This window comes from Corylus avellana, chromosome ca2, assembly GCF_901000735.1.
Source record: "Corylus avellana chromosome ca2, CavTom2PMs-1.0".
Taxonomy (NCBI): Eukaryota; Viridiplantae; Streptophyta; class Magnoliopsida; order Fagales; family Betulaceae; genus Corylus; species Corylus avellana.
Genome location: NC_081542.1, coordinates 25388721 through 25406363, shown reverse-complemented (window position 1 = coordinate 25406363; position 17643 = coordinate 25388721). Strand labels below are relative to the sequence as shown.

The window sequence follows — 17643 nt, the reverse complement described above, 5'->3', positions numbered from 1 at the left end:
TTTTTAATTTAAAAAAAAAACATTTTTTTAATTAAAAAAAATTAATATATGTGCCACGTGTCGACGTCTGATTGGTCCACGTGTCAGTCCGTACAGTCAACTAACGGATGGACTAATTTGGTCACTTATCAAAACCACAGGGACCTCCTGTGATAAAAATGAAACCCTAGGGGAGAAAAAATAAAGTTGTGAAACCGCAGGGACTAATTTAGTAGTATTTAACCCTATTAAATACTACATCTTCATTTTATTAGGTTAATAATATTTAATATTATAGTATTTGTTAAGTTAATTATAATATTTAATATTATAGTATTTGTTAATTTTTTAAAAATTTTCACAAAAACTAATAGACATTACAGCAGCATCCTAAATAATGTGTGCTAGCTGGTCAAAGCGAACAGCTCTACATGAGTTTGGTCACACTTTTTGTCAAGAAAGTCTAAACTTTGTAATCAAGCACGTCCTAGGATAACAACTATAAAAAACAACATAATTGTTTTCCGTTTTCATTCTCAAAATATATATATATATATATATATATATATATATAAAGGACAGAAATTTCCTTCAAACCAGTCTAGAATAAATATCCTCAAACCCATGTAAAATAGTGTCAAGTATCTATAAATATTTAAAATGTACATTAAATTCTTAACCTCATTAATAGCAGTTTACTAACTTAGATTGAATTTAATATGCCTTTTAAATGTTTATAGATACGTAGCACTATTTTAATTGGGTTGGAGAACTTTTTTTTTTTTTTTTTCCTAAACAATCAAAACATTAATAAATAACTTTTTTTTTTTTTTTTTTCAAAAAAATATACACAAAAAAGGCCAAACTCCTTTTATCTTGATGTTACGTCAAAACGTTTTCTTAACCAAAACACAAAAAACACCTCTTGAAAAGAATTATCACACACAAACCACATCTTTCAAATTTAATTTTGCATACATGCAGACTTGTATTTATAAGTAATGTTATAAGTCTCTCTTGTGTCGCTACAAGGATGATACGAAACTTAATTAAGATCACCATTGGGCTTGTGATTGATTACTATTGAATTTTGATCCAATGATAATTTTGAAAGACACCTTATTTTTGGAGAGACACAAAAATGACTTGTAAAATTACTCTATATTTACCTCTCAAGTAATATTAAATGTCATCCTTATGTTCCTCTTGCATCGTTTCAAAATTAATGTGACTTTCAAAATTATAATTAAATTAAAATTTAATAATAATCTATTACAAATTAAATAGTAATTTTAAAGCTTCATCGGTTTTGAAATGGCGCAAGAGGAACATCATAATGACATACGCGCGTCTACATAAGTGCTTTTGCACGTATAACTTCCACTCAAGTGGTGAAGACAATGAAATATACACAAATATTATTCATCCCAAAAAAGAAATGGACAAATATTACCACTAATAACAGCCATTTTGATACATATTTTAGCACACATTTGGAAGTTTTTTTGTTAGATGAATCACATTTAATTGGAGTTCTTTCAAGCAACAGATTAACCATATATTATAGAATATATGGTCCAAATACAAGACTCAACCTTTTTTAGTAACTTGCTTGTCATCTTCTCGGGTAGGTTTCTTTGCCAGGAGAAGCAACGAAGATGATGCCTCCATCTCACTGACTCGTGCTTTTAGATTTCCACGGAGCTCCTCAAGTGATCCCTTCAACTTTTCAAGCTCATGAAGGCTGAGCTCATTGATCTGTGCTTTACATTTGGGTTGCCCTTTTGCTTTCATTGCCTTCTCCAGCATCTCTCCCCTCTTCTTTTCCGCTTGGAGCTGCTTAATCAGGCCAATAAGTTGCCGATTAAGCTTATCCACCTTCGCATCCTTTGAAGAACCACCGACATTACCGTTATTTGGTTCTAGGTCCTGATTTTGAAACCTGTTTGCAACTGAGTCAACGCTTGGGTGGCCGAATGAGAATGGCTTGCCTCCCGGGGAGAAGACTACCATGGCAACTTCCGCGCCGCACAACGTAGCAAGCTCGTTTCCTTTCTTAAAAAGGCCGGTCCGGCGCTTCGAGAAGGTGACCTGCCTGGAGCTGCTGTCCTTCACCATCTTCATCTCGATCTTTCGCCGACCCATTTTTGAGTATCTTCCACCAGAAGAGGGGTGAACTTATGTTGTTATTGATTTGAAAATTAAAGGAGAATGGAGAGTGAAGCTGTATGTATATGAGTTGATTGTACAGGCACAAAGAGGAGGGCTAAGTGTTTCTAATATTTTTTTTTTTTTGTTTTCCTTTATTGTTGTTTCTACATTTGATTCTCCATTAATGTTACTACATATGGAAAGCTTATGACTATCTTTCCTATTTTGTGCGACTGCTACTATATTATAAAACTTTAACCCTTTTCTTGGCATACTTTAATTTTAATTCACCATATATACCAGATTTTGGAAAGAAATTAAATCTCAAGCTATACAGATATCCCTTTTCAAAAGATTGTCAATATTGGCTACCATTGGTTTTAGAATTTGTTTAAGGAGTAATGTGGCACTTATTACTATTTTACAACTTTTGACATGTGTTGGTGTACGTGGTTGGAAACAAATTAGCCACTAAAAAAAAAAATTTTTAACATATCCCAATCATATGTCAACAAATGTCCAAAGTTGTACAAAATAATTAGAAAACAGTTGAAAGACGAACATTTTTTATTCTTGCAATACTTAGGATATAGGTCATAGGTATTGCATGACCAACAATTATCGTTCGTTTATGATGCACGTGGGTGGCTGACCATCCCAAAATAAATTCTGGGGTGGCCAAACCACCCATAAGCACATTTAGGGGTGGTCTGCCACCTTTTACTGCTTTAGGATGGTTAATTAGTTCAAAATTTGCATTTGGGTAGACAACCACTGGCCTCCAAGAACTATTTAGGGGTGGTCAGCCATCCCCATTAGCTGCTTGGTGGCCAGCTACCCTCGAAACAGTTGATGGAATAGTTGACCACCCATTTTCTTATTGTTTTTTTTTAGCACATTCTTTTTATAAATTTGGACAATGTTGCGCTATATATCTTAGCCTTCCAATATTTATAATGAACAGCTAGAATGTAAGGCTATGTTTGCCAACGTAATGTATTTTTGTTTTCTATATTCGGTTTGAATTTCTCTCGTTTTAAATAAATTAATTAACAAATAAATCAAATCGCAAAACCCTACTTGTAATACAAAATATTTTTTTTTATAAAAACACGTTTATGCTAGATGTCCTTTAATGGGAACGAGTTGATTGATCTCTACATAGAAGTGTTTGGTCCATTGAAAAAAGAAAAAGAAAAGAAAAGAAAAAAGGAAAATATAGCAAAACAGAAGGTGATTTGTCAGAGTTAATGTTAATTAGCAACTAATGAATTGGTCGTGGCAACTCTTAATTGGCAAGGAAAGGCTGAGTACAATCTCACCAAAGAAAAAGTATTTCCCATTTTTAAATTGCTGCTTTTATAAGGGAGTTTTGTCCTTTCTAATTTTGAATGATTTCAAAAAATAGTTAGTCAATATGACTCAATAATCTTGTTTGGAAGCAAATTAATATTACTTATGGGATTTTTGTAACATCATTTAAGGGTTTTAGGTGGCCTTAATTGTTTAGGCACGTACAACCATGTTAAATGACCCCATGGTAGCACCACGAGAGTGCACCTTTTTTCTACATTAGGATGATGATGGAAATTAAGATCGAGTTGAAACTCAAAGTTAACAAAACTTGCATTCCTATTAGAGAGAGAATAATTTTTATAAGGTCTTTGACTCTTGGCATAAACTAAGACTTTTGTGTATTTCCGCCTTCAATAAGAGGTTGACACCTCATCTTAAAAAAAAATAAAATAAAAAATAAAAAATAAAAAACCCTCTTCTTCTACCTTTTACGTTAACCACCCATCACGCCTCTGCCACGCCGATAAGTTCTCTTTGATCTGCATCTCTCTCTGTCTCTCTCTCTCCCTAAGAGCAGAGCAAATATGCTCTTTTTGTATTATCTACTGCCTAGGCCGAATTTAATTTTCTTGTTCCAAGTTGAGATGTCAACTTCTTATTAGAGGGCATGAAATTTAAGTTATTAATTTATTATTACAATCCAAAAAGGTTATCGATTGATCTCATGATTTTTCTTACTCATTGTTGACCTATTTCTTACTTTATTAATTATTCTAGAAATCATTTTCTAACATAATAATAACAATCTACTAAATAATATTACTTAATTTTAAATGGTTCTGAATATTGTGCCACACACACCTGCTCAAACCAGTGCCGGTGAAGATAATGATCCAAAGTCACCAATTATGAAACAATTCCAAGGGTGAGCAGCTCATTCTATGATTAACTGTTTTTCTTCAATCATAGCCAAACTCTTGTATAGTTATATAGGATAACATCGATTGTAATATAAAGAGATGGTTTACTCTAATCAGGCATGAGGACTTTCATTGCGGAAGTTGAACTCATGTCTTAATGTTGACCTAACCACATGAGAATTGCCGATGGAGCTCGTTAGAATATGATTGAGATCGTTTTTATGTTTTATCTGGTTAAATGTAGGCTTTAATTATGTTCAAAATAATTAGATTTGGTTTGTAACTTATTTTGGTGACTGGTCTTTCATCTTAACATTTAGTGATCTATCTATGTTATGATGCTTTAAATTTCACTCGGGTTATTCTTGATTATGGATTTAAATTATAACTATCCATGTCCGTTAGTGAAATAAGATTAAGTTACTCCTTACTTTGGATTTTTGTTTGGCTAATATTATAAACTACATTTTTATCTCACAATTATCTAATTACAATTTACAATTTTTATATGGTACTCCCAATCAACTTCGGTTCAGTTACTATTAAAAAAAAAAAACTTAATGAATAATTGAGACCGACACCTCAGTATTATGAAATAGTTATCTGTATGAGATAAAAATGTGCCTGTATCCTTACTCTTTTGTTTTGTTTTCCTGAATTGAAACCCATATTTCTTAATCTAGTTTGTCATAATATTAATTAGACATGACGAAATGGTTAGGTTTTTTGAGTATCACAGATGTAAAAAACTTCACAACTAATTATATGAACAAATCATTAGATCCTTGACAAATATTCCCATATTAATCCCCATACCAAAAAAAAAAAAAAAAAAAAGGACCTTCAATGTTCTTCTTAATTTGGATAAAAAGCTAAAGCAATATCACAGAACAACCCTAGAGGTCTCTGTTTCATTCAGAAGTGCTTTCCTCCATAGCCAAAGCTAGCAGGAAATGCAGAAAGATGATGATCATGAGTAGTTCCAGCATGAAAGGACGAAGATGCCCCGGCATGGCCAGCAGCAATCTTCTCCTTCATACGGCTGCACAGATTCCGGTGGAGTTCCTCGAACGACTTGTTCATCTCTTGCAGCTCTTGAAAGCTAAGCTTCTCAGCAGGAGCCTCCCACCACCCTTTGCTTTCCCTTGCCTTTGTCAACTTCTGCAGCACCTTCCCTCTCTCCCTCTCAGCTTCCAGCTGGCTGACGAGCTCACAGTAGTTCTGGTTGAGCTCGCTTATTCTCAACCGCCTGTGAGCCTCCACGAGCGGGTGGGTTGTGTCACCGGATTCCGGTGAGATTTTTTGCAGGAAGCGGTTGGCCACCGACTCGACAGATGGGTGGCCAAATGAAAAGGGTTTGCCGGAGGGTGAGAAAACCACCACGGCAACCTGGGCGCCGCAAAGGGTGGCCAACTCACTGGCTTTTTTGTAAATACCAGATCGGCGTTTTGAGAAAGTGATTAGCCGATCATCTAAATTCTCTATCTTCTTCATCGCAATCTTCTGCCTTCCCTTAGTCTTCTTGCTTTCCTTTTCCATAATTATAAAAAATATATTATTCAAAAACAAAAAAAATGGTAGTAGAAGAAAATAGAGAAAGAGATTATGGGTTTTCTTGGTTTGGCTAGTGATGCATATATAGAAGAGAAATAAATGGTTTTCTTTAAGTTGTTCTAATTAATATGTCAGATAATGATTATCTTAATTTATTATGTAATAATTAAGAGTAATGTTAAATACTATATTCTTATCTTCTTTTTATTATTTCAAAGTTAACATAGTTTTTAAAATTATTATTATTATATTTGTGATCAGTTACTATTAAATTTTTTTTTGTATTAAATTATGATTTTAAAAGTTGTAATGTCGCGTTAACTTTAAAAGAATAAAATGATCAAATTGTGACCTTTTTTTTGTAGTGATCGATTGTAAAATGTGTCTCATCAACTACATACGTACATTGAAAAACGCCTGAAGACCTCAAGCAGCACCTAGAGGGGGTTAATAGGTGTTTTTAACCGAATAACATTTCCAAGCCAAAATTAGAATCACCATAATTAAATAAAGTATTAAATAAATTTGACACAACAATTTTGGTGCATGATGGAATGGAAGCTTTTTTAAGAACTCTTAAGAAGTTAAACCATTTCAGCGGTAGCCAACTTCAAGAAACTTATCTACTATCGAAACAATTACAATCGATTTATACTTACAAAACTTTAAAGTTGAAACTAATCGACTTGTACACAAACAAATGTTCTGTTTGTCTTTTATCACAGTAGTTCCAATGGATGAAGGTTTTTATGTGGTTTAATGAGGCATAAAGAGATATTTGATAGTTAAGTTAATGCTTGTGAATATTGTTTACAATCTCTAAAGGAACAAAGTTTAAGTACTGCCTCTACAATGAAAATTCAGGCTGAATCGCCTTTATATAGATGTGGAGAAAACTGGGGTTTTTGGAGTAAGTTGGTTAAGAAAACAATTAAACTAAGTACGGTTCGGTTGTCTTGATTGAATAGGACTTATTAATCTCGTTTCAAACGCGAACTAAGGTTTCACAACGATCAAGGTTGCGATCGAGGGTTTTAGGTTAGCCAAAATGAACATCCCACCCGAGGCATTCTATAAAAATTATGATTCAACTTAATTTGTTTGAATTAAACATAATTATCCTTGCAAGGTTATATATTATAGGCAAGGGAATTGTAGAGGATCCCCGTCCGTTTGTTAATGTGTTTAGGAGGAGTGTTTGGTTTTTTTGTTTAGAAAAATGTTTTAATATAACATAAAAATTGTTTTTGTATTTTGAGTTATTTATTATTGTATTTGTCTTAAAATATAAAAGAAAGGAAAAAAAATATATACACAAAAAAACATGCTAACACTTCGGTACGTAAAGCTTAAGTCATGATATATATTCTGCCTCCATAAATAATTTTCTATTGATGATCATGAAAAACTTTTCGTTTGACTAACTAACAATTTTCAATTGCATTTCCAAATTGAAAAATATTTAAAATATTTTACATGTATAGAAAGAAACAGAGGTTAATTAAATGATTGAATTGTATCTTAATTTCTGTTTTGTCTTTCTTTAAAATATCCACCTGGCAATTGGCATATACAGGATTAGGCCATAGGCTTAATTAACTTGCAATTAGAGGTTTGTCATTTCATTCATGCAGTCAACTTTCTTCCATTACTGACAGAATTAATGTATACATGCTTATTCCTTTGACTTTCATTAATTAAATAAGGATAAAGCTGTTTACAAGTACAAGAATTCCTTTAATTAAGAATAAATTAAGCTTTTTGAACTGACACAAATTTCCTTCAAATTAATTTGTAGGAAATTTCCTTCAAACTGATTTAATAAGTTACAAATGTCATGCATTCAACATGTTTGAATTTATCAAAAATCAATGTTTAGGTTCCTAGGTTAGTAGAATGATAATAAATGGAGTCTTCTCTCTAGGGTCTCTCTGTCGGTGACTGGAGGTGAAGCTTTTCTATCCCCCGTGACTAGGGTGGAGTCTGAATCTTCCGTCCAGATACGTGTGGCCATTCTTGGAAGCGGAGGAGTAACGCGCAGGCAGGATGGGGACAACAGCAGAGGAACTGTCTCGGCTTTGGGAGAATCTCACTCTAATGGAGGAAGAAGGAGCAGATTTGGCCATTGGGGAATCTGAGTTAGCCCCCCTTGCTGCTCGGGGTGTTTCTTGTGTTGTTGGGAAATTGCTAGCAGATCGGGTAGTGGGGAAAGATATTATCAAAACACCATTGATCCGGGCTTGGCATACAACAGACAGGGTCTCGTTCAAGACTCTGGGTGCAAATCTATTCCTAATTGAATTTGGGAATGAATGTGACAAAATTCGGATTTTGGAAGGCCGACCGTGGAATTTTGATGATCATCTCTTTGCCATAATGGATTATGACGGAGTGACGTCGCCTTTTGAATTGGAGTTTGATAAGGCTTCGTTCTGGGTACGTATGTTTGGGCTTCCACTGTCTTGTATGGGCAGAGATGTGGGACGTAAGATTGGAGCTTCGGTGGGGGAGGTTGAGGATATCGACGTCACTGAAGAAGGAGTGGGCTGGGGGGAGTTTCTGAGGGTTCGGATTCGTCTGGACCTTTCAAAACCACTCTCACGAGGTAGAACCATTAATCTCAGGGGGAAATCCATATGGATTGCTTTTCAATATGAAAAGATCCCTCGTTATTGCTATACTTGTGGGGTAATAATGCATGGAAAGAATGGATGTGGAGGAGTTGCTGGCCGGAGAATCAATGGAAGGGAAAAAAAACCTGAATTTGGACCTTGGCTTAGAGTCCCATCACCGAAAAGGAGATATGGGAGGGGTGGCGGATGGGCTTCGGGGGAAAGCAAAAGATTCGGAGGTCTAGCAGGAAATGGCTATGGAGGTCAGGGGCAAAACAGCAGGTATAATCGGAGGAGGGAGGAGGAAACGGAAAAGGACCCACCGGGTGGAAGATCATCGGAGAACTCTCAAACTCCGGTGAGGAGCAGCACCGGAAAATCACTGAATCATAATCCTACGGCCAGCCCTATTTTCAGGAGCGCAAATCAAGGGAGGCTGAATTTACGGGATGAGGAAAATATTGAGGGAGGAGATTTGGGAGAGAATTATGATGGTATCAATTTTGGCCATTCTGGGGGGGTGATCAATAAGGAAACTCGGGGGCGCTTACAGTTATGGGATGAGGGTGGAGATTCGGGAGAAATAAATGGGGATGTCATTTTTGGCTCTAATGGGGGAAAGAGTGTTAATGCAAAAGATCTGGGAGCCATGCAGAGGAGTCAACCCATAAATGAGCATGGCCTAGGAGGGACTAAAAATATATACGTGGGCCAATGGGATTCCATAAAGGAAAAGATGGTATGGGCAGCTGTTGACAAAAGTGCAGACCTGGATGATATGCGAGAAGGGGAGGTAGCTGACAGTAGGAGGCCCAATCCACTTGTGGGCCAAAATGAAAAGTCTCCAACATTTGTTTTTGGAAAGTCCAAGGTGCAGGGTGGTCCTCAAGTGGTATCTCCAAAAAACAGAAAGATGAAAACTCCTAGGTGTATACAGAAGGAACATCGCTCTACGGATGATAGCAGTGGTGTGGGGGATAATGGATTGGGCAAACGAAAAAATTTGGAGAGTGGGGGGGAGTTATATCGGAATGTAGAAAAAAGGAATAAGAAGGAGGGAGCAGTGGAATTCTTTGAAAATGAAGCTTTGGTGGAGGCTGTTAAACAGCCCCACCACCACTTATGAGTCTCCTAAGTTGGAACTGTCGAGGGCTTGGGAACCCTCGAACAGTTCGAGACCTTCATCAGATGGTGAAGGAAAAGAAACCCACGGTGGTTTTCCTCATGGAAACCAAGGCGCATGACAAGAATTTAGAATTTTTGCGAGTCAAGCTAGGGATGCAAAATATGTTTGTAGTAGACAGTGTTGGAAAAAGCGGAGGCTTGATTCTTTTTTGGAATAATAACTTTAGTGTTGAAATACAAAACTACAGTCGGAGACATATTAATGCTATTATACGTTCGACGGTGAATGGGGCGGAGTGGAAATTTACAGGATTTTATGGCCATCCCGAAGACGCCAAAAGAAAAGAAGCTTGGGGTCTTCTCCGACACTTATCCACTTTGGCCCCTATTCCTTGGTTATGTATGGGCGATTTCAACGAGATTGTCAGTTTTTCAGAGCAACGGGGGGCTATTTCCAAAACCAGTAGACAATTGGCTGATTTTCAGAAAGCTTTGGAAGACTGCATGTTGAGTGATCTGGGGTTCAAAGGGCCATTATTTACATGGTCGAATGGTAGACCGGATGATGCCTTTACACAAGAGCGGCTGGACAGAGCAGTTGGGAATCCGGAGTGGCTCTCAAATTTCACAAATGCAGAAGTAGAGGTGCTGGCTCGTCGGAACTCGGACCATAACCCACTCCTTCTTCGGCTTGATGCTGATTTTTCTAGGAGAAGTAAGGGTCGGCTTTTCAGAGTTGAAGCAAGTTGGGCGTCATACCCAGGCTTTCAACAGGAGGTGGGAAACGGCTGGATCTCGGGTCCACAACGAGAGAACCCTCAACAAACTGTACAAGCAAAGCTCAACGCATGCCAACGCACCATCTTACGTTGGGTGAAAAAAACGGTTACTGCAACAGAGGAGCTAATCCGGACAAAAACGAAGGAACTGGAAATTTTACAAGAGAAGGAGGGAAACACAACTATGGAGGCAGAAAAAATTCTCAAGGAGGAAGTGAATGGGCTTCTTGAACAAGAAGACACAAAATGGAAGCAAAGAGCAAAGGAGAGTTGGCTTCTTAATGGAGATCGTAATACAAAGTTCTTTCATGCGTGCGCCACGCAACGAAAGCAACGCAATACTATCTCTATGATTGTAGATGGACACGGCCAGGAATGGACAACGACGGAAGGGATCGAGTTGGCCTTTGTTAATTTTTATAAAGAATTATTTACTTCGGCAAAGCCTCAATCGATAGATGAATGCATTGCGGCAGTGGAACCAAAAATTACCCCTGGAATGGAAAATGCTTTACTGGCAGATTTTACAAGGGAGGAGGTTGCAGCAGCTCTGAAACAAATGGACCCAATGAAAACACCAGGTCCAGACGGTTACACGGCTGGATTTTATCAACAACATTGGAGCACTGTAGGCTCTGAGGTATGTGAAGCAGTTCTACATTTTTTACAATTTTCTGCTATGGAGCCTGATATAAACTCCACACTTATAGCTTTGATTCCAAAAAATAATAATCCCAGAACTGTTTCAGATTACCGTCCTATTAGTTTATGTAATGTGCTGTACAAGATTATTTCAAAAGTATTGGCTAATAGGCTAAAGAAGGTTTTACCCCATGTAATATCACCTTTTCAAAGTGCTTTTCTGCCAGGGCGTCTGATAATAGATAATATATTAGCTGCCTACGAAACTCTACATTCCATGCACACCAGAATGTGGAGTAAAGTAGGCTATATGGGCATCAAGCTGGACATGAGCAAGGCCTACGACAGGGTGGAGTGGTCTTTTCTGGAATCAGTAATGAAAAAGCTGGGGTTTCCTGCACGGTGGGTGAATTTGATAATGGAGTGTGTCCGAACTGTCAATTACAGGATTATTGTCAATGGACACCCGGTGGGACATATAATTCCGGAACGTGGATTAAGACAAGGAGACCCGCTATCTCCATACTTATTCCTCATTTGTGCGGAGGCACTCAGTTCCATGCTTTGCCGAGCGGAAGAAAGTGGGATAATTACAGGGGTTCCTACATCCAAGAATGGACCGCGAATTAGCCACCTGTTCTTTGCGGACGATAGCCTCCTCTTTTGCAAAGCTAATTCGGTGGAATGGCGACGACTCACTAAGCTTCTTGACAAGTATGAAGCTGCTTCGGGACAGAAATTGAATAAGGATAAGACTTCCTTATTTTTCAGCCGTAATACCAGTCCAGAAAAAAGAGCTGAGATTACTCAATTGTCTGGGCTTCAAGTAACTCAAAAATATGATAAATATTTAGGGTTGCCAACTTTGGTGGGTAAATCGAGATCCAAAGCTTTCAAGTCTATAAAGGACCGTGTGTGGGATAGATTACATAATTGGAAGGTCAATTTTTTGTCTCAAGCTGGGAAGGAAATATTGCTAAAGGCTGTCGTTCAAGCCATCCCTACGTATTGTATGTCGGTGTTTTTACTTCCTGTCACCTTGTGCAGGGATATTAATCGGCTCATGCAAAGGTTTTGGTGGGGACACAAGGAGAATACATCAAAAATTCATTGGATGAGCTGGGAGAGGATGGGGTGTTCCAAAGCCAAAGGGGGCTTAGGTTTCAGAGATTTGGTCTTGTTCAATAAGGCGCTTTTGGCAAAACAACTATGGAGACTTAGTCAACATCCGGAGTCGTTAGTGGCCAGGGTCTTTAAAGCCAAATACTACCCTTCGACGACGGTGATGGAGGGCCAAGTAGGGAAGAGGCCATCTTTGGCTTGGAGAAGCATCTTCTCAGCAAGAGGAATTATTAAGAAGGGATCAATATGGAGGGTCGGGAATGGGAAAGATATCAGGGTGTGGGGTGATTGTTGGCTCCCAAAACCAACCACATTTTCGGTTCAATCTACACGGAATCACCTTCCAGCCAACACTCGGGTATGTGACCTTATTGATGGAAATTCGGGGAGCTGGAAAAATGCATTAATCTCTGAAAATTTCACTGACGAAGAGGCAGCACTGATCAAGTCTATCCCCCTAAGTCCCCTACTCCCTAATGACAAACTCATTTGGAGATGCACAACAAATGGGCTCTTTTCTGTACGCAGTGCCTACCATGTTGCTGTTGATTGGCAGGCAGAAGGATGTGGTGGACCGTCGACTCTGGGGGCAGGGCGGGAGATTTGGAAAGTATGTTGGAAGTTAAATGTACCGAATGCCGCAAAAATGTTCGTATGGAGGGCATGCCACAACCTCCTACCAACAAGAGCTAATTTATTCAAGCGCAAGGTGATTAACTCACCTTTATGCCCAATTTGCACCTTGGAGGAAGAGAGTGTGGAGCACATAATATGGTCATGCCCTTCAGCAACTGATGTGTGGAGTTGTGGCCCTATCAAACTTCAGAAGAGCACCTGTGGAGCTAAGGACTTTGCCATGCTATTTGAGGAGATGCTTGGGCGATATGATATGCCAGAATTGGAACTCTTTGCGGTGGTAGCCAAACGAGTATGGAAGAGGCGTAATAATGTTGTGCATGGGGGTGACTTTGAAGATCCAACCAAAGTGTTCTCTATAGCAGCGGCAGGTTTGGAGCACTTTCAGATAGTCAATGCCCAGCCTTTGGGTATAAATCAGGAAATCCAACCGGTCCAAACAATAACCTGGCAACCACCGCCGGTGAATATGGTGAAGGTGAACTGGGATGCCGCCATAGCTCAGCGGAACTCTTGTGTAGGGATTGGAATCATAGCAAGGGATGCAACTGGACAATTTCTGGCGGCTTGTGGGATAAAGAAGAAGATAATAGAGGACCCCACAGTGGCCGAAGCTTATGCTGCCATTCACGCAGTGCTGTTTGCCAAGGAGATGGGCTTTGAGAATGTAATGTTTGAGGGAGATGCCTTAACGGTAGTGAAGGCCATTAATTCTGATGGAATTTGCGAGAGTAGCTATGGCCATTTTGTGGAAGATGTGAAAAGTTTTAGGCGTGAATTCACAAGGTCTAGTTTTACTCATGTCCTAAGGGGAGCAAATTCTGCTGCCCATACTCTAGCAAAGGAGGCTTGTACCCATGTCACTAATTTTCATTGGTGGCATTATATACCACCATGCATTGGTGATATTGTTCGGAAGGAGGAGACTGCCCTCCTTTCCTGATTTGCTCTATTTGAGCTTGAATAAGAGAAGCATTACTATTCAAAAAAAAAGAATGATAATAAATGACTTAATAATATTAAAGAAAACATATGAGAAATAACACTTGATAGTACTTATTAGAGTAGGATGGAGGAAATTTCTTCCAAACTAGTTTGGAATAAATGTATGTCCGTTTAAAACTACAAGATAATGCACGCAAAAAGCCTTACGTTTTATTATATTTTTAAGAGAAATGGTATGGGTCAATAAGTTCGCTCATATTTAGCCCATATTTTCCTACAAATTAAATAGATCAACCATTAAATTTATGGGGTCCACATAAGTTTACAATCTAATGATTACTTTGTAAGATGAAATTGACTAAATATTAAAAAAAATATTGACCCCTAACATTTATCTATTTTTAATATTTATAAAGAAAAACAAACAGCTTATAAGGTTTATAGTATATAAGTGATTCAGCATATTCATGTCAAATGATTCTTACATTGCAAAGGGTAAGGCACTATGGTGTATGTTATTACAAGAAATTTGGTTTTTGACGACGACAAAAAGTCGTTTTTAAAAGTCTCAATGTTGTCATGAATAACTTTTAGCGACGACAAGTTGTTGCTTTGTCATGAAAGGTTATTAACGACAACTTTAATGTCGTTGGTAATATTTTCTTATGATCCCACTTCTATACATGCAGCATTAAAACCAATGAGGTTGAGCTTCTTTTCGCCTTCCAATTTGTTCACCTTCTAAAAACGATTTGGTTTACTTAGAGCATTTACAATGAAAGAGCCAAATACTACTTTTATCTAAAATGACTCTTCAAATTTGTAAAAAAAACCCTACATTCGATTAGCCAAAAAAAAAAAAAAAAACAGAAGCAAAATGGATATTTGATTGGAAGAGTACAAAAAAAAAAAAAAAGCTAAATGTAGCAACACTTTTCAAGAGAGTTATTTTATTTTTTATTGTTTCTCTCATCTGTTTTCTCCCAAATCTTTTCAAAATTAAACTAAACTAGATAAAAGTGGTGATTGGTTGGTTGGTTGGTTGTTTTTGGTGTTTTTTTTTTCATGGAAATGGTTTTTTGAATTAAAATTAATAAAAAAAATTAAAAATAAAAGATTATTTTCATAGAATAGATAGAAATATAGCTAATTGAATGTAGAGGAATTTAAAAATCCATTAGCTAAACTAGATAAAAAGTGAGTATTGAGAAGCCAATTTGCATAAAAATCTGGCTATCCCATTGTGAATGCTCTTACCCTACGTGTTTAATGATTCAAATTTAATTTTTAGCTTTTTCATGAAAAAGAGAGATGGGTAATGATTTTTTTTTAAAAAAAATGATTTAGGTTTCGTAAAATGTACGTAGTGATTAAACTATAAAGCAATATTAAGGATGCATCTCATGAAATAATAAAATGATTGAATTATCAATTCAATAATCCATCTTGAAAATCATAAGAGAAATTTCCTGGGTTACGACTTAGTAAATCATTTATTTGAAGGTATACCTATACCTCCTGAACGATCTTCCTTTAGTTTAATGTGACATCTATATATCAACAATTCTTAGACATATTACAAGATATAAATTAAATAATTAAAGCTATATCTTCTTATTATTTTAATAGTTTAAGATATATAAGTGATTATTTAACATGATATCAGAGCCAAAAAATTTTGAGTTCGAACATTGATTTCGTCATTCACTTCTTATTTTAATTAAATATTTCACGTGTTGGGCCTCAATTATTAAATGAGAATTTGAGCTGACACGTGAGGGGGAGTATTAGAACATAAATTAAATGATTAAACTTATATCTTCCTATCACTACACGAAGGAGCTGATAGCCGGACTCTTGACAGTGGTGGTCAGGTACCGCGTGTAGAGTACCTTAAAGTAGAAAGTATTCAATGGCTTTATATATTAACTCTAATTTACTTTGACGGCTTATTTAGACAAGATTTTGTGAGATTATGGTATTGATAGCAATAATTACAAATAATAAGTTTTTTCCTTCATGGTTAACGCAAGAGATGAAACTAGGGTGTGACTTTGGTATGATAATTCATCTACAATAATTATAAGCACATGAAATTCGGCTCCTCTCGGTTCTCTGGTTCCGTTCCTGCTAATACACGCTTAATTTTTTTATTTTTTTTTTGGAAATTTTCAACTCCAAACCCCTAGATATAAGTTAAAAAAAAAAAGCATAAGAATCATTCTTCTAATTAAGTAATCCTCAACCGGGTAGAATTATTCAGAAATGCACCCTTCCAAGATCATAGGCAGGAGGAAAGGCGGCAGAAGAAGCATTTCCACACGCATCAACCTTAAACAGATGGAAACCCTGGGCACCATTCCCTGCAGGAATAATGGAAGAAGACGAAGAAGAAGAAGAAGAAGAGGCCCCAAGTCTCTTCTACATGATTTTGTTATACAAGATCTTGTGGAGCTCTTCAAGTGACTTCACCATTTGGCTGAGCTCCTCCACGCTAAGCTCCTCAACCGGAGCCTCCCACCAGCCCGGCTGGCTTCCCCTCGCCTTCGCCAGCCTCTGCAGCGCCTTTCCTTGATCCTTCTCCGCTTCTAGCCGCCACACAAGCTCACAGTACTGCTGGTTGAGCTCGTTGATTCTCACCCGCCGGTGAGCCTCCACAAGGGGATGAGAACCATCGCCTTTCTGCGGCGGGTTTCTCTTTGAAAACCGGTTGCTCACTGACTCCATCGAAGGATGAGCAAACACGAACGGCTTCCCGGCCGGCGAAAAAACTACAACACTAATCTCAGCACCACATAGGGTTACCAACTCACAAGCCATTTTGTAGATCCCAGATCTTCGTTTGGAGAAAGTGATAAGGCGATCATCACCATTCTCTATCCTCTTCATCTCAATCTTTTGTCGCCCTCTTGTCCTCTTCCCCCTTCCATGATTAACACAAAGGAGATAATTATTATTATTATTATTATTATTATTATTATGATTATTATTGCCTGCGTTCTTTGGCTTCAAATGATTTTCTTGGATGTATATATATATATAGATGGGATGCACCACGCGATGTATATATATTATATGGTAATGCATGCATGCATGAAGAACAAAATTCTTGTGTTTGCTGTTTATTAATTATGTCACGTTGTTATATATTGATTAACATTCTGTCTTAGTCCATGGAAGGACTGGTGTCTATGAATGTATTTATAGCTTACAGAGTCATATTTTTTGTATTTTTCCTTCTTGATCGGAGCTCATGAATCAAATGTACATCTTTCTATAATTGACGGCACACGTAGGCTTTGCAAGCCATCTTCCAACTTTTTAGCCAGGCTTTGCAAGCCATCTACCAACTTTTTAGCCATCGTGTATATATATATTTCCTTTTTTCTTGAGTCCTTGGCATATCGTGATTTCAGTGTTTCTTAAAAACACGCTACAAAAATTTGGTAAAATAGTGAGACGTGGAATGTGACATTTTAAGCCTAAAAAACATCTCTATTTAATTAGGGACGTTCAAACTTCGAATAGTGGCATTTTGCAAATATATGTCTTTAAACATAGTGACTGGAATAAAAACGCAAGAGTTTTTAAACATGTTGTTTGGGTCTCACTAACGAGTGTGTACATGTGGTTTGGGGCCTCACTAACGAGCGTGTACTAAGGTAAGAATTCGACTCTTGAAATAAAAATCTTTAATCCTATTAATATTAGGGGTGAAAAGGCAGGCAGTTAATAATCACCTGCTAACCGTTAAAAGCTAACCGTTTTTGTAGGCGGTTAGGAAAAACCGCTAACCGCCTAGGCGGTTACGGTTAGGGGTTAGCGGTTCTATCTATCTATCTATATATATATAAATGATGTCATATGTAGTGGGGTATTATC

At 37.3% G+C, this 17643-nt stretch overlaps 3 protein-coding genes across 3 annotated transcripts; all 3 read right to left on the bottom strand.

The window, feature by feature from the left end:
• Nucleotides 1-1569: 1569 nt before the first annotated feature.
• On the bottom strand, nt 1570-2124 carry LOC132169431 (agamous-like MADS-box protein AGL29). The gene has a single exon (XM_059580466.1). The coding sequence runs from the start codon at nt 2122-2124 to the stop codon at nt 1570-1572; it is 555 nt and encodes a 184-aa protein (XP_059436449.1).
• Nucleotides 2125-5261: 3137 nt separating this feature from the next.
• Nucleotides 5262-5885, bottom strand: LOC132169430 (agamous-like MADS-box protein AGL61). The gene has a single exon (XM_059580465.1). The coding sequence runs from the start codon at nt 5883-5885 to the stop codon at nt 5262-5264; it is 624 nt and encodes a 207-aa protein (XP_059436448.1).
• A 10297-nt stretch (nt 5886-16182) lies between these two features.
• LOC132169429 (agamous-like MADS-box protein AGL61) lies at nt 16183-17123 on the bottom strand. Its single transcript, XM_059580464.1, has 2 exons — nt 17047-17123; nt 16183-16684 (listed from the first exon to the last, which is right to left on the bottom strand). Exons 1-2 carry the CDS (start codon nt 17121-17123, stop codon nt 16183-16185), a joined length of 579 nt encoding a protein of 192 aa, XP_059436447.1.
• Nucleotides 17124-17643: the final 520 nt, after the last annotated feature.

Bases quoted from the DNA above. Each gene is read 5' to 3' on its own strand.
- LOC132169430 (XM_059580465.1), bottom strand. From the start codon at position 5,885: ATGGAAAAGGAAAGCAAGAAGACTAAGGGAAGGCAGAAGATTGCGATG.
- LOC132169429 (XM_059580464.1), bottom strand. From the start codon at position 17,123: ATGGCTAAAAAGTTGGTAGATGGCTTGCAAAGCCTGGCTAAAAAGTTG. The intron at 16,685-17,046 runs GTCAATTATAGA...TAATCATGGAAG, and splicing joins TTGCAAAGCCTACGTGTGCC to GGGGAAGAGGACAAGAGGGC.
- LOC132169431 (XM_059580466.1), bottom strand. From the start codon at position 2,124: ATGGGTCGGCGAAAGATCGAGATGAAGATGGTGAAGGACAGCAGCTCC.